This window comes from Halichoeres trimaculatus, unplaced genomic scaffold (assembly GCF_033239565.1).
Source record: "Halichoeres trimaculatus isolate MK-OKI-2021-1 unplaced genomic scaffold, fHalTri1.1 fHalTri1_scaffold_8, whole genome shotgun sequence".
NCBI classification, from domain to species: domain Eukaryota; kingdom Metazoa; phylum Chordata; class Actinopteri; order Labriformes; family Labridae; genus Halichoeres; species Halichoeres trimaculatus.
In genome coordinates, this window is record NW_027437186.1 from 12597115 (window position 1) to 12612662 (window position 15548).

Here is a 15548-nt window from a genome sequence, read left to right on the forward strand (position 1 = left end):
CACTATTAGTCTTGATATATCAATATTTTAACATTCCAAAGGTATGATCACAACTAAAGTCTGACGGGTCTGAGCTTCAGCTCTGCTCTAAAAGTGAGAAAATTCAGACAAAAAAACGATAACATAGGATCAGTTTTATGGGCCATGGAAACAGCTGAGCTATCGGCTTCTTCCTGGACATTTTGCCGACCAAACTGCATTACAGAAATTAAGAGCTGTGACATCCTTTTTTGATGCATAGCTAAAGCTGGCTCAGTTCTTCACCATAAGAAGCTCTTGCGTATGCATTTCTGTGTTTCAGGGAGTTCAGTTTGGCTCCCGGTGGTAAAGTGCACGATAAAGATCAGAGCAGGAACTTTGAGATTTAAGTAAAACATAGACAGGGAGTGCTCTCACCATCCAGAGCTTCTCTCAGCTCATCTTTGGTCCAAGCCACCTCAGTCATCAGCAGGCGGAGGTAGTACATGGCGTGCTGGTGAGGCTGCTCGGCCCTGAAGTTATTCAAAGACCTCATGTACTGCAGGGAGGAAGAGAACACTTAATGTGCTGAATGTAAAGAAAACGGTTCAGCATGACGCATCTACTGCTGCTCACTACTCTTCTGTAGTGCAGAACAGAAAATAAGATATGAATAGCCAGGTGTAAAGGTTAGCTGTTCAATAAACTTTAAAAGCCATCTGTTTGATAGTTTGTGAGTCATTATGACAGAGCTGAGGTCAGGGCTTACCGCCTCTTTGATGATGTCGAAGCGCTTCTCATCGATCTCAAAGGTGGCCATCTTCTCGATGATCTTCTTCAGCAGGATGTGCTGTTTGTCATTGTAACCTTTAACAGACAGCTGCAGCAGACAGCGACAGAGGACAGGAGGAACATTACCAATTGACAGACAAACAGATTTCACAGGATCAGTGCTTTATCTCATCTCTACATCTCATCCAACTGGCCTGTTTGCTCATTTAAAGGTTGAGACATTTTTTATGTTTACAAACACTGACTGGCCAAGACACATAGATCTGACAGGTGATGTATCCCTAAGATCTGGCTGCATGTTGACTTTTTCATAAAAGAATGAAAAGTGGTACATAGAAAGATTTGGGAGGCTTAAAGATGCTGTGAGGAGGATCTGTTTTAATTGGACTGCCTCGCCACCTTCTGGCTCAGAGTCTTACGCACACTGTCATAAAAATTTGACTGTTAACCCGGCCTGTTTGTAAAATGCAACAAGGTAAGGTTTTTATCAGTACAGTTATGTTATGTTGCACTGTTATTTGAAACATGACAACAAGCAGTTGTTGTAAGTTTGTACTGCACGTAGCCGGCTATACGTAGCGCTAATAGCATCCCAGTGCTACAACGTATTTGTAGGCTAACATGTCAACAAGCAAACCGCCAGTTTGTTTAGTAGCCGTCCATACGTAGTGCTGACAGCCTGATCCTGTAAAACATGTCCATAATGTGTAACATTAGTAAATCCTGGTTAGCTATGTCCTGCCAGTCATCTACCAAGCAGAGCTAACGTAACCTCACTCTTCATTTTATTGATAGACTCTCAAGTTTGAACAGACCACTGCAGAATAACTGCTGACTGTGGGTTGGAGTCAACATGAGCAAAAACCAGAGTAGCCCTTTAAGCCTGTAGCTTGGGCTGGATCACTCTCCTGTTTAGATTTCTTCTGCTATTCTGTCCTTTCTCTGTCTTACATAAGGCTTGTGTGTCCACCATGGCTACAAAATTAGTCACAGAAAAACTCTTTTTCTAAATTTTGTCAGCTGGCGTGGTGTTGTTAGACTTTGATGTGCTGTTATTCAATCCAGTCTTGGATGATCTGATTGAGCAGCTCCTAAGAAGCTACAAAGTAATATTTCAAAATAACATACATTGGCTCTGATAATCTCATTTTAAAGTGTGGATTATGACCGGGCATGTGTCTAAAGGGAGCCTTTTTCAAGATCACTTTCAAACTCCTATAAGTTATCTTTAAAATACAGTGGCTAACAAAAAGACATGTTTTTGTTTGTTCCGATAAAAAAAAATTAGACATTTTATACACCTTGGTGCTGATAAGACAGGAACTTTTTGTAAAGCTCTTCACGACTTTTTTTCAAAAACTTCTCCAGGCTTGGAAATTGTTATGATCAAAACTCCATGACATGATCAGGTTTTAACGACCTAAGCATCCTGACAATATAGCTCCAAAGTGGTTGTAATAGCAGAAAATAAGCTTTAATGCCAGTGAATGGTTGAAACACTGAGACAACAGAGAATGTGGTGACGTTTAGAGGGCATCACAGTATCTTGTAACCTGAGCTTAAATTTCATAATGTGCCTTTTGTTGACTCAGGGTGTAAAAGCTAAGTACTTTAAGGATTAACCCTATAACTACAGAGAGTTTAGGTCTTGAAGAAACAGTTCAGATACAGAGGACATATTGACAAAAACAGAATAGTAATCACAACAGTTTTGATCTACGTTTGCAAATGTTTAGAGACGCAAATATAAGTACCAAGTTTCATGGTATGAGAACGTCAACACAATATTTTTAAAAATGAAAAGAGGATTATCCCCATGACGGAGCACAAAATGTTTTGCTGTTTGATCGTATTTATCCTTTTTCTAACTAAGATAAAAACAGAGGAGCAATAAATAAAAACCAAATGATCCTCTTCATCTACGAGAGGAAAATGGATGATCTATTTAAGGACACATCACTCCATCATCTCCTGCGGTGCAAACAGATTTCACTGTCATCTCTCTGGGAGTCACAGCAGTCCTGACTATCTGATGATGACGATGATGCAAATGAGTATTTTCAAAGAGGAAAAGAACAGTCAAGGTTATTAAAAGCTTCAATTTTGCAAAGTCATCCACACTCTACGCCCTTCATGATTCAGCAAAACCCTTCAGCTAACATGGCAACGCCCAAATACACGTCCTCCCCACTCCCTGTGGCTGGAGCCCTGAAAACTCTGCTAACATGATTAACCTTGACATGGACACACTGCTGACTCATGTCTAGGACATACAGCCCAGCAGGCAGCTACACAGACAGCCTGATGAATATCTTTCTTCAATCATAGAAACATCAGTTAGAGGCCGCTAATGGATGCAGGTTACTGGGTCATATCTCAGAAAAAGCAGAGCTTTAGATCAGAAGTTAAAAGATTAAAAGAAGACAGGAAAAACACACCACCACTGCAAACCAGTTTCACTCACAGGTGGATTAATACTTTGCTGTACAGGCAGACATGCACCAGCAATGATGTATGATCAAAATGGAGCCTGATTGGACAGAATTTCCTGTGCAATTTTAATTTAAAGCTACGCAGAACTCAAATATATATTTTGGATGACACATTATGCACAAGCATACGTTTTTAAAAATCCAAGAAAGATAGCGCTTGCACAGAAGAAAAGCAGAGTCATGTCCATTCACTGGCACAACCTCAAAGTCTACCTTTCACCACCAGCCCAGCTTCCCCTCACACGCCACACAGCTTACTTACGAGGATGGCATTCATCCCCGAGGCTACGCCATACGTCAGCCCGGCCAGGCGGGCTGCATATGTATACTCTTTTAAATCATCCTTCAGTAATCTGAGCAACAAGTAGGTCATGTTGCAGTGCAGGGGGTCTGCGTATAGGTAGCGACTGATGGAAGGGGAAAAAAAAGGACATAAACAAAAATACAGATTGGGAATGATGGGTTGTCAAAAACGAACAAACAATACAAGTATAAAAATAACAAGAAGAGTATGTATATGCAGCCTCCTGACCAGCTTTCCAATAAAAACATTATCACAGCATCTAGATGACCCTTTAAATCTTTAATGAAATGCCACCTCACCTGTGATAACTACAGGTGTGAAAGACAGACATGACAATGGTTTGGTCTGCTCGATAGAGTGACAAATGGACACTTCCTGAGTGATAAGGGTTTTGCAGGGCGGTGAGCAAAAGAGAAAAGGTTTAATGAAGAATGAAGAGGAAGATTCAGACAGAACAGAGGCTGGGCCAGCCAGGTCTGGGTCAGAGGGCTGTTTCAAAAAGTGCAGGTTTCATTTTTTCTTTGACACATGAAATAAGTCAGAAATGATGTGTGAATTGTCAGAACACTTCCAAAAGACTGCAGTTATTTTTTTCTCAAGGATTGGATCTGTAAGAAAAAAAGCACTGTCAGTCTGGTCGTACAGATGGCTCACAGTCACCTGTCAGACTAGGCCTGGCTGAGGCTCAGCAGTTCTGTCTGAGGATGATAAAGTGTGGCACTACAAGGTCTGACTGGGATGCAGCATGAGGGCAACAGGGGAGGGATTTTGGATACTTACATACATCCCATAGACGGTATTTTGGAGGTCATAGTTCAAGCCAGCTAGCTCGGCTGCATATGCATACTCGTTGAGGGAGTCCTTGAGGAGCTCCAGGTATAAATATGCCATGTTACAATGCAATGGGTCCACATAAGCAAATGGGCTGCAGAGAAAATGGCAGTGGTCAAACAACACAGACGTCGGTCTCTACATTTTCTTACAGAACCAGGCAAAGGTCATTAAACAAAGGATTTTAGACTCGTATCAAACTAATAATTGCAGTGTCAGTAGCTGGAATACTATCTAATTATCATCTCAGAGAAAAAGGATTGTGAGCTTTTAAGCTGTCTACTACATGCCAACTAAATAAGAACATCTCAGTCAGCTCATGTTCATAATAGAGTTTACCTCTAAAACAAACACAAAACACCTCAACTTTCTTTCCTTTGACAGTTAAATGTATCACTCACTGTGAATATTAATGTGAAAGAAGTAAAAATACAAAGTAATCGACAAGTCTGACAGTCTTTTTAACGTTAAATATGATGGGGCAGTTTCAGTTCCACACATTTCTATTTACATTTTAATGGTATGACAATTTTCTGAATGTTACACTAACCTCTGTTATTATCTTTATTTACAGAGGCAGCACAATTACAGCAGCCTTTATCTTTTCTGATTAGACCATAACTGCTTCTGGTGTTGTAAAGTTAAACTGCTATTAAATTACTTAGAAACTTTCAAGTGTTTCTTCAATCTAAAACAACAGTAAGAGTTATTAACATGGCCTTCAACAACTAACAATGGCTTACAACCTGTTTGAGTAATAGTGTTACTTGTTGGTGTTGTTTTGAATTTAAAAGATATAAGCACTAATAAGCTTCAAGCACCCAGCTGAGGATGAACTACACACTTACAATGAGTTAAGAAAATGTGTCCAAAGGTTCATTGGTCGTGACTCACCTGAAGAACTCAAAGTTCAGGCATGCCTTGGGCAGGAAAAACTTGTCATCCTGTTTGAACCACACCTTGCTCATTGCAGTGTCCTGAAAAAACAACAAAACACACACACACACACACACACACACACACACACACACACACACACACACACACACACACACACACACACACACACACACACACACACACACACACACACACACACACACACACACACACACACACACACACACACACACACACAGACAGAGGGGGATTTCATTTTCATATCCAAGGAGTCCATGCCATTCAAAGGATAATTGTCGACAGTCCCTGGAAAGCTAAGTCAAAGCAGAAACTTTTGTTGTTTTGAATTTGGTCCAATTAAACACAAAAAGGCAGCATGTCATCCTTTCAGCCTGTCCTTCAGGGAGTGGAATAAGTGCACTGTTGTTAAGAGCTTAGTTTGTCTGATTCTTATGTGAAGGCAACAACCAAACTAAAACCTTCATGTTTTAGTCACATTTACCTTATTAACATATGAAAGCATCACAGATTGTCAAAAATACGCCACCAAGCAGAGATTGTTCTGTGCTGTACCATCCTGAGAGTGACAGTATGATGATTACAGAGCTCTCAGCACAAACACTTGCCTTGATTAAAGTCGGGACTGACGGAGAGTCTTTCTCAAGTGGATAGATCTCAAAGTTAGTGGGGATGAACTCATTTTTCATGGGTAATTTAAACTTCCCGTTGAGGTCTGCACTCGCCCATTTCTGAAACACAGACACCAAAATCGTTGGTCACACGCTCAGGGGGAAGATAAATCTCAGGCTAAAATGCTTGATGTGATTAGAGCACAATGACAACAGCGACTTACCTTGATGGTCTCTTCAGAGATGGCCTCCTGCTTGAACTGTGTACCGTACCACTCCTCCGTCTTGTCTGTTTGTCCTTCGAATGACTTTGACACCACAGCGACCCTGGAAATTAGAACAAGCTGGGTCACATTACATGTCGGAGAGAACAACAGTCTTTCGTTTTGTAACCACATGGAGAGAATTGAGTGTTTTTGATTGGCGCAGCATCTGGATCATGTTTAAGGAAATGGAGATTCACTGCAGCGTTTAACTCAGCGGACACCATCAGTAGGTGTTTGCAAACCAACGTCTGAAGGATAGATTCTCGTGCCAAGGAGACGCAATGGTGTTGCAGAGTAATTATGCAATGATTAGGGATGGGTACCGAGTTAGGTACTCTTATAGGTACCGACCGACTTCTGTCAAAAGTACCGAGTACCGATTCACATAAAATCAAAAGGTACCACATTTAGGTACCTAAATGCAACCTTGTGACTATGAGGGAGTGGAAGAGTAGGGGCTTTTCCATGCTGGACATGAACACAGCATTGCAAGGTTATATATTGAAGAATGAGTATGTTAAATTGAAAAAAAAAAACAGTATTTTATTCTTCAATAAATTGATATTTTTTTCCCACGATAACACAGAAAGTACCAAAAATTGGTACAGTTGAGTATCGGTACTGATTGACAGGTACCGGGTATAGGTACCATATTGTTTTAAATGTGAAAGGTACCCATCCCTAGCAATGAAATGAATAAAATTTGTGAAAAAATAAAACAAAAATTCCAGTAACTTTGTCACAGTGTGCACTGTGATAATCAAACCTCCCTCTCAGTAACTTCACACACAGCTGCTGAAGAGAGACTGAAGCACCATCATGATTTCTGGCAGAAGCTTCAAGGTTAAACACCCACTTCAGCAGAGGAGGAGACTGGCACTGAAACAGTCCGGGTCAGCCAGTGAGTGCATGCAATCTCCTTTATTGAAAGCATTAAGGGATGGACCAGTTACAAGTCTGCACTTCAGTAGACATATGGAGCTTCAGATAAAAAGAAGTGGTGTAGCAAAATGAGGTCCAAAGCGGAGCACTATAATCATCTTTTTTAGGGTTAATTTTATCTAACAGGGGTTTTAAACCAAAAGATTAGATCAATCCCCCTCTGACCTCTGGCATCAACGAGGCATCTTGCCCCAGAGAACTGCAGCTCACTGGATATCTCTTTTTTGGACCATTCTCTGTAAACCCTAGAGATGGTTGTGTGTGAAAATCCAAGTAGATCAGTAGTGTCTGAAACACTCAGACCAACAACTATATTCAAAGTCTCTTACATCCCCTTTCTTCTTCATTCTGATGCTCAGTTTGAACTTCAGCAGCTTGTCTTCACCATGTCTACATGCCTAAAGCTGGTGTTAAGTGGATGTTCTACAAATTTAATTCAGAGCCTGATCAGTACCAGATCCTTTAGTGGTCCTCAGAGGTTCCTAGCTTTTGGAGCAAGATTCTGATAAGAGTGAAAATACTACTTGGGTTTCAAATTCTGTGTGCTGTAAATGTAAGTCATGGGCCAAACATTACAAGCAAGTCTCAAATAAAGTTGGTTAATTTTGTTATGCAAATATCATGCATTTTGATTAATCAGGCCAATGATAACACATTCTATCTTTTATTAGAGGAGGTTCAAATTAGAAGATATACTTCATTAATCCCCCTGGGGGAAATTCATTTTTCCCTCTGGGCCATGCTGTATAATATATATTAAATACAAATTATATTAAAGGGAGAAACAAGAATTTCAACAAAGTGCATTTAAGTGTCATAATTATTTTCTGAGCACGAGCAGAAGCTGGAGTTCTCATACTGACCTGACATGCTCTGGTCTCAACTTGTCCAGCACCATCTCGATCAGATCTGGCCTGAAGTCTTCCAAGAGGTACTCAGCGGCCAGAATCTCTTCCAGAGGGTAGTACTGAAATCACAAAGCAGGAGGCTGTCAGCATGTTTACTGCTTGAGATGGAGTGATTTTAAACCTGTGGTTACAGCTTCACATTTTATCACTTCTATTTATGTTCTGAGGCTAAAATAAGTCTTTAGCTGCTACCTGGCACTGCAATATTGTTGTTAATGCAATCGTGTTTTGAAAAGTAGTTTCATCACAAGCCAGCAGTAAAGACTATTAGAGAAAAAGCTTTTCCTTTGCGGGGGGAGGGCATTAAGTATCACATCCAAGGGTGTCTAAAAAATAGCACAAGAAAAAGTCCAGTGAGCACTTCAGCAGTGACCATGAAGTTTTTCTGGCAGTAAGTGGTGCTGTGATAAAAATAAAAGTGGAGCCTATTTCTGATTGTCCCTCTGCAGAATCGGCACGCTCTAAATTCAGAGTCAACAGCAGCAGCAGCAGACAGCCTGATGACGACAGCAGGTACACAGACGCAACGGGCTGCATTGGGTCTCCCTGGAAACAACCTTTGCGGACAGAGAGGAGACTTACGTGTAGTAAACCAGCCACTTTGGATGTGTAGCCACGCGGTCGTTCCTTGTCCTTGAACCTGAAGGCCACCTTGTTTAAATCCTATAGAGACAGGTAGAGGTGGAGGATGAAACAGGTTAAGCTACAGTCATACAGAATCTAGAGCAGGAAACTGCACTGAACTCAATCTGTACATGGATCTAATCTAGTTTGGAGATTACTGTATTTGCACAGATAAACTTCAGTGTAACACTCTATTCATTTCCTGTGGTCCAGCTCCTTTGGTCATGCCTACATTTAGCTCAGTAGATACAATTTGCAGAAGTAGCTGACAGGGTTGAACCCATCTGCCTCCGCTGTCACTGCCTATGTTTCTCTATTAGTTTCTTCACTGGGCAGACACAAGTGGGTCAGATTTATCCTTCCATCCGTCTCAACAGACAACATTGATTACCTTGCACTCTTCAAACACCCACTCCTGAGGTCCCTCAGTGCGCAGCTTCTGGATGTATTGGAACATGTGGAAGATGATGTCTTCTACATGCACTGCGATGATACATACCTCAATAAGCAAAGTTTATATTTCATTTCCACACGAACCAGCAGAAAAGAGTCACATAGAGAGTAAATTAAAAAAAACTTCTGCAATTAGCTGAGCTACATACACAGGCCCTCCTCAGTCAGATCCACATTGATGATGAAGAACATGAATCCTCTGGCTCCTTCTTTTTGCCCTCCAACAAGAGTGTTCACCCAGCCTGGAGAACAACAATCATCATCAGGTTATTAACACAGATTTCTACTCATGAGACTTCCACATCGAGTTAAAAGGAAAAACATTTTGAAACTACCTTTAGATTTGAGCTCTGATAACAAACTTCCTGGCCCCTCATGGCCAATCAGATGTCCGAGATAATGTCCTGGGTTAGATTTGTAGTACTTCTGTAGGTCTGGGATGGGGAAGGTCACATACAAGTTCCTGATGTCTTTGATGGGCACCACTTTGTAGAATTGCTATAACACACACACAAAATATAACAAAATCAGTGTTTTTCCTTATCATATTAAGTCAAATAGGAGAATACAGTTCATAAGCAAGGAGTGGAAAATTGTGTCTTCTGAGTGAGATAAGTAAGCAGCTCACTCTGAGGTGTTCTTCCTGGAAGGGGTGCTCGGGGAATTCTGGGACAGGCACATTCTTGTTCTCTACTTCACCAAACAGCTTCACCACCATCGAGGTCAGTTCATCCAATGATTCTGTAAGGAAAAACAAATTTTAACACACAAAAAAACATTTGATGTTAGTGGTGAAGACTCAAGACAACGGTATTACTTAATACTCACACCATCATGTTTTCATTTTTGACAAAAGTTCTGTCAAACTGTTAACCCAACAAATGAGCCCACCCCAATTAGTAATCATCCTGCTCCAAAAAAAAAATCCCCATTTAAAAACGTAGCAACTTTCTGCTTTGTGAAAGTTGGTCTTTGAAACAATTTCAGTCTAGGTTAGAAGTGCCTCTTGGATTTGCATTTCCAGCAAATAAAACCAATGTGTGCCAAAGTCTTTCATTAGAAAGACTAAAATTAACATAAAATAACCTTTAAGAAATTCTAAATCTAGCCTTTGGGTAAAGTTACTCTGAAAGGTTTTAGTTTTGTCTTGTAATGATAAAAATGATCAATTGAGTACAATAATTTGTGTATAAAGCTTAGCATGTCATTATCAAAACCACATACTTGCTCTTACTTGCTTCTTTGTTTGTTTGTCTTGTTGTCTTGGGTAACTGTGACCTGTTCAGGCTTTGAACTGTAAAAACTGAGGAAGGTTTTTGAACACTAAAGCATTCAGTTACCTCTTCCCAACACACACAGTCCCATCAGGTTAGATGAGTAGTACGTAGAGTGAAATTGCAGGAGCTCCTGGCGGATGTCGATGCCATCTTTGGAAGGTCGGGTCTCAAGGGTCAACTTGTTTCCTACAGCAGAAATAAACAATAAATATGTACTCCATTCAAAAAGTCAGATTGTTTTAAGCAGTTTAAGTTTGACTATTAAAATAACCTTCATACATCCCCAAATCCGTCATATGTGATTCTACAACAACAGGATGAAATATGGCCGGTTTGAAAAAGAGGCCAGTTTGGTTGTCGTGTATGTATGAAAAACACAAAAGATGTAACCCTTTAAATCAATAAGAGGAAATTCAAACAACTACATTAAAACAGAAATGGCTGTGCTTAAGTCAGGAAGGAGCACACAGCACTTTTTGGCTTCTTTGAAGAGCATTAGATTGTCAGCGGTTCATACAAACAGCAGAACAAAAAGATACAGTAAGTGAGGAAAAATTGTTCCCTCAGAAATTGTGTACACCATCACTTCCTCGAACAGCTAGAAAGTACAACACACTCAGATGTAATACAATTTCCTCCAGTTAACATTATGTTCAGCATGGTTTAGTTCAGTGGTTCTCAAACTTTTTCCAGTGATGTACCCCCTGTGAAATGATTTTCTTCTGCCTAGTCCCCCCTAACAAGCACAAAGCAGTCTTGGCTGGAAAAAAAAGGTGAGACACAGCACTGTACTATTAGTGTCTATTGGATATAATATTCAGTTTATGAACTTAAACTTATAATAGATTCAAACACTGACTGAACAAATGGTGCTAAAGGAATTTTGATTGGTTGCTACTTTCTTTTATATCTTGGGTACCCCCCTGGAGTGCCCGGCCTATGGGTACACGTACCCCCATTTGAGAACCACTGGTTTAGTTTAGACTAGCATTTGACAACTAAACCCTGATCACTTAATCCCAAAGTCCACTCATGTTCAGAAGAAGACAGGAATAATAGTTAAGTGTTTTTCTTGAACAATAAGGAGTCAAAGTAAAATGCTCCTTTGTAAAAAAAAATAAAAAAATAATAATAATAACATCTTTTCCTGAATTAAAGCATAAATCCTCAAATTCTTTGAGTGAACCTAAAACTGCAATCATTGGGTAGTTTGTCATATGTCAAAGACACAGGCATGAGCAGGAGTATGTGTTGACAGATCATTAAAGTGAAAATAATCGCTGCACAGCATGAAACTGCAACTGCTCCTCTTAAGGCTGGATCAGAGAAAATGTGAGCATGGCTATAAATATTCAGTGCGTTACAAAAGAAAACTCTGGGGCCATTGATTGCATCGGAGCATTTTCATTTAGTTATGGCTGAGTGACAGGAGTCTGTCATATATATTACTACATCTTAACAGCCATCTGCCACCCATGTGTTTCAGATAACACCTCTGGCTACGTTCAGCATTTCTGGAGAAAGTCAGGTGCTGTTGATTGAGACACACTGAAATCTCAAAAGATTAAAAAAAGATTATGTTAGTTCACCAAGAGTTCACGACTTTCAGACTCGACTGATCCTCCTCTGCTCTCACTGCTGGAAGAGAAGAGGAGGCTCTAATGGAATAAAGATTATTAAATTCAAGACTGCCATCAGGTGGCTATTCTGAGCTGGGAGCTACTCCAAGTCTGCCGATCTTATCTGAGAGTGAAGTCTGTTTACGCACAGGGGCACTTTCACTTCCATCAGTACAATGTCAGGTTAGTAGCTGTTAGTGGGCGTATTAGAAAGATACAGGATGTGTCACAAGTTTCATTTTTTATAAACGTGAATTTTCTTTTGGTGTCGAGGGATAGTGAAGTGCTTTTCTTGCCTTTACTCATTATTCAGTAAATTTCATTACTTAACCTGAGCACAAATGAGCAGAGCACAAAGTGATTTGATAGTTTTGATACACAATTCAACGCACTGGAAACCTTACTGGGATTAGATGTATATAAAATAAAAAAAGCTTTTGCTGAGTTCTTTGTGCAACCTGTCTGTTTGTACCTTTTTTCATAGTCTTGATATTCAAGATTTTGATGTGCAGCTTTTGTGTAGTCGGGAATCCGTTGTAATCACAGTATACACTCTTAAAAAATGAGCACAATAAAGTCTGTGGGTTTCCGTGGGATAGCAGGTGGGTCTTCTTTCTTTTCTCTCAGCTCATGTAATTTTTAAACAGATTTTTTTCCACAGCTGTGTTATTTTTTACTGTATTGAAAAGATGGAAAGCAAAAATTCGTGTTATTTGCATTTCCCAATTTTCCTTGAGCTTATCTTTTGTACTTTTGATTGTAGTAAAAGCTGTTATTTCTATACATTTCCAAAAGTTTCACATTATTTAAATCTGTGCAACACATAGGATATAGTTTTTTCTATTTTAATCGAATAACTATTTCAAGTTTCATTTCAATAAGAGAAAAGATTCTTCCTGCAAGATTGCACCTGTGCCTTGTAGTCTCTCATATTTTCATTGCATTACAATAACAGGTTGGTAATTATCTTTTTGCACAGGTTTAAGTTTGATATTTATTTAGTATTATTTAGAACACTTTTCTGTACGCCATGTGTTCAAGCCATGCAACTCAATTTGTTTCCATCACCTCAGTTTAATTGATTAAAGTAGTTTTCTACCTGTTCCAAATTTACTGAAGGGGTGGTTTGGATTTCCAGTTGCCTTCTCCAGTTGAAACAACCTCCAGGCGTCATTCATCAGGTTCTTCTCATGTTCAGAGTCCACAGCGTTCACCTCCCGGTCTTTGCAGCTCTCATCAAACAGTGGGCACAGGAAGAACTGGGCAAACCTGCAGTGAAGCAAGCATCCAGCAGCACAGTTTAGTACAAATTATTGTTCAGATATGAAATAATAACATTTCCTCATCCTTCGTGCCAACATTTAAAAAATATCTTATTCACTGTTTTAAACAAGATGTAGGATGTTGGTGTCTGGGATCCTTTCCAAAAAGAGAAGGGCATGAGACAACATGATGAGATTTAATTTGCATGTGTGCAAAGTGGCAGCAACTGCTATGCAAATGAGAGAAACTGAACTTGTGTTTTGTTTTGGTTTGTTTAAAGCTGCACATCAGCTCAGTCTCTACTGTATCTCTCTATTATAAAATCTCTCTAATTCTAAACAATCTCACCATGACTCTTGTACTGATGAGTTTATAGTCCCAGCTACGGCAGCAAGCAAACATTAAATCATTCAACTCCTCAATTGTTATTTTCCAGGACATGTATGATTCAGTGTCCTACTCCCACTTGGTTATAGAAAGGGTATGTTTAAAGAAATAGAGCCAGCTTCTCACACACATGATCCTTTCAGGCACAACGCCCTTGTATTTACTAAGAGGCAACATGATTAATATTTCATGGTGCTCACCGCTGTCCTTTCCCACCACCAAAGTCCAGATGGCCTTCACAACTCAGCACAGGGGAACAATCAGCCCATGATATATAAACAGGTGCCTGCTGGACCATCATTCATTTATGAGGAGGTAAGCTGACACTATCCAACTGTCTTCCCTAAACCGGCACATCTAACACATGAGTGAAGCCCCCCTGCAGTGGAGGGTAGGAACTATGCAGATCATTACAAAGAGGACCATGAGGACAGCAAGTGGGTAAACAAATACTAAGACAAAGATCTGACAGCTCATTTGGATTAACACCTGAACTCCCTGAAGGAACATTGTGTGCTAATATCTAAACAAACACTAATGAGGAGGAATGACATCTCTATTTACTGGTAAAGTATATAATAAGCAGCTTTAAAGGAAGATCTTTGAACACGTATCTCACTGAAGTAATCCACAAAGATGTAATGTAAGGGCTTAGTAAATGACATCTCACTTAGTAAACCCAAGATGTATGTGAGATGCAAAGGTTGAGGAACAAAGTGAAATCAATGCCATCGTATGAACAAGTACCTATCTAGAGCTCCTTGCAAGTGCTCGTGGGACACATCAAAGTAATAGTTTGTATGCTCTCCACTGGTAAAAGCATTGGAGCTGCCCGCATGCTCGCTGAGAAACTGGCTGTACTCATTCTCCTTGGGATACTTCTTTGTTCCCAGGAACAGCATGTGTTCACAGAAGTGTGCCAGGCCAGAGATGTTTTCTGGGTCTGATAATGAACCTGTGAAATGAAGAAAACACAGAATATCAGCTGATGAAGCTGTGCTCAGAGAAAAAATTTTGGAAACTTTCATTACCAGTCAGATTGGTTACGTAGATTGAACATAAAAACAAAGGGCAGTGGCTGCAAGAACACACAAAGACTAAACCAAGGAAGTGCCCTTATGGGTTCAAGAGTCAGAGTCAGCAGAAGTTTACAGTTTCTTCCTCTGGTTTATATCCCTACAGTTATCTTTTATGGCAGCCGGAGAATTGGAAAACATAGACCAGAGTGTGACCAGTTTTGTTACTTGTTCATAAAACTATGACAATGAAAAGTAAAGAGTTTTGACCTTAATTACTTTGAAGTTAATTTATTTTGACCAGTCATGCATTCCAAAATCCACAGGATGAAAAGTTTCTTCCTCCTTTCATAGTAAGAAAATCATGATGTTAATGACATTACCTATTTGGACATCTAAAGCAGCGGAGGATTTGTCTGTTGTAGGGTCACTTATGAGAATGGCCTTCAAGCCATTGGTGAACTCAAGGCCCCTGTACACCCGTTTGTCCTCGGGAGAACGGATTATCTCGCTGACCACCCTCTGCACAGCTGGGTCGGTCATTTTGAGAGGCAAGGAAGACACAGGCCTGCATTGGAAGGAAACATTCAGTCAGAGATGAGTGCAGGAAGCCAAACAGTCTGCATCAGTTTGATATCTCACGTAGCCTTACATGTCTGCAAAGAAAGATACTCTAAAAGAAGGGTCTGCAGAAAACCACTTACGCTTGATTTAGTTTATTTCTACACAGATGTCACATGTCAACATTAAGGATACATCCAAAGTCATATTATCGATACCTCAGTTTGGAAAATTAGACACCAGCTTGACTCTACTGCAGGGTTTTAATCCCTAAGTAAAATAATAGAATTAATAATAAAACCAGGACCTCAAATGCAAACTGTATG

General features: G+C 40.0%; 1 protein-coding gene across 1 annotated transcript in view; it reads right to left on the reverse strand.

The window, feature by feature from the left end:
- The window catches only part of ide (insulin-degrading enzyme), a 35267-nt gene that overhangs the window by 18257 nt on the left and 1462 nt on the right, over nucleotides 1-15548 (reverse strand). The window contains exons 2-17 of the mRNA XM_074675117.1: nucleotides 15045-15229; nucleotides 14393-14600; nucleotides 13095-13264; nucleotides 10440-10562; nucleotides 9728-9840; nucleotides 9435-9597; nucleotides 9249-9341; nucleotides 9038-9129; nucleotides 8605-8685; nucleotides 7978-8081; nucleotides 6131-6233; nucleotides 5904-6026; nucleotides 5272-5354; nucleotides 4327-4471; nucleotides 728-838; nucleotides 397-517 (exon numbers count right to left, since the gene is read on the reverse strand). Of these exons, the coding sequence (XP_074531218.1) occupies nucleotides 397-517; nucleotides 728-838; nucleotides 4327-4471; nucleotides 5272-5354; nucleotides 5904-6026; nucleotides 6131-6233; nucleotides 7978-8081; nucleotides 8605-8685; nucleotides 9038-9129; nucleotides 9249-9341; nucleotides 9435-9597; nucleotides 9728-9840; nucleotides 10440-10562; nucleotides 13095-13264; nucleotides 14393-14600; nucleotides 15045-15229 (2018 nt within the window). The remainder of the gene's footprint in view (nucleotides 1-396; nucleotides 518-727; nucleotides 839-4326; nucleotides 4472-5271; nucleotides 5355-5903; nucleotides 6027-6130; nucleotides 6234-7977; nucleotides 8082-8604; nucleotides 8686-9037; nucleotides 9130-9248; nucleotides 9342-9434; nucleotides 9598-9727; nucleotides 9841-10439; nucleotides 10563-13094; nucleotides 13265-14392; nucleotides 14601-15044; nucleotides 15230-15548) is intronic.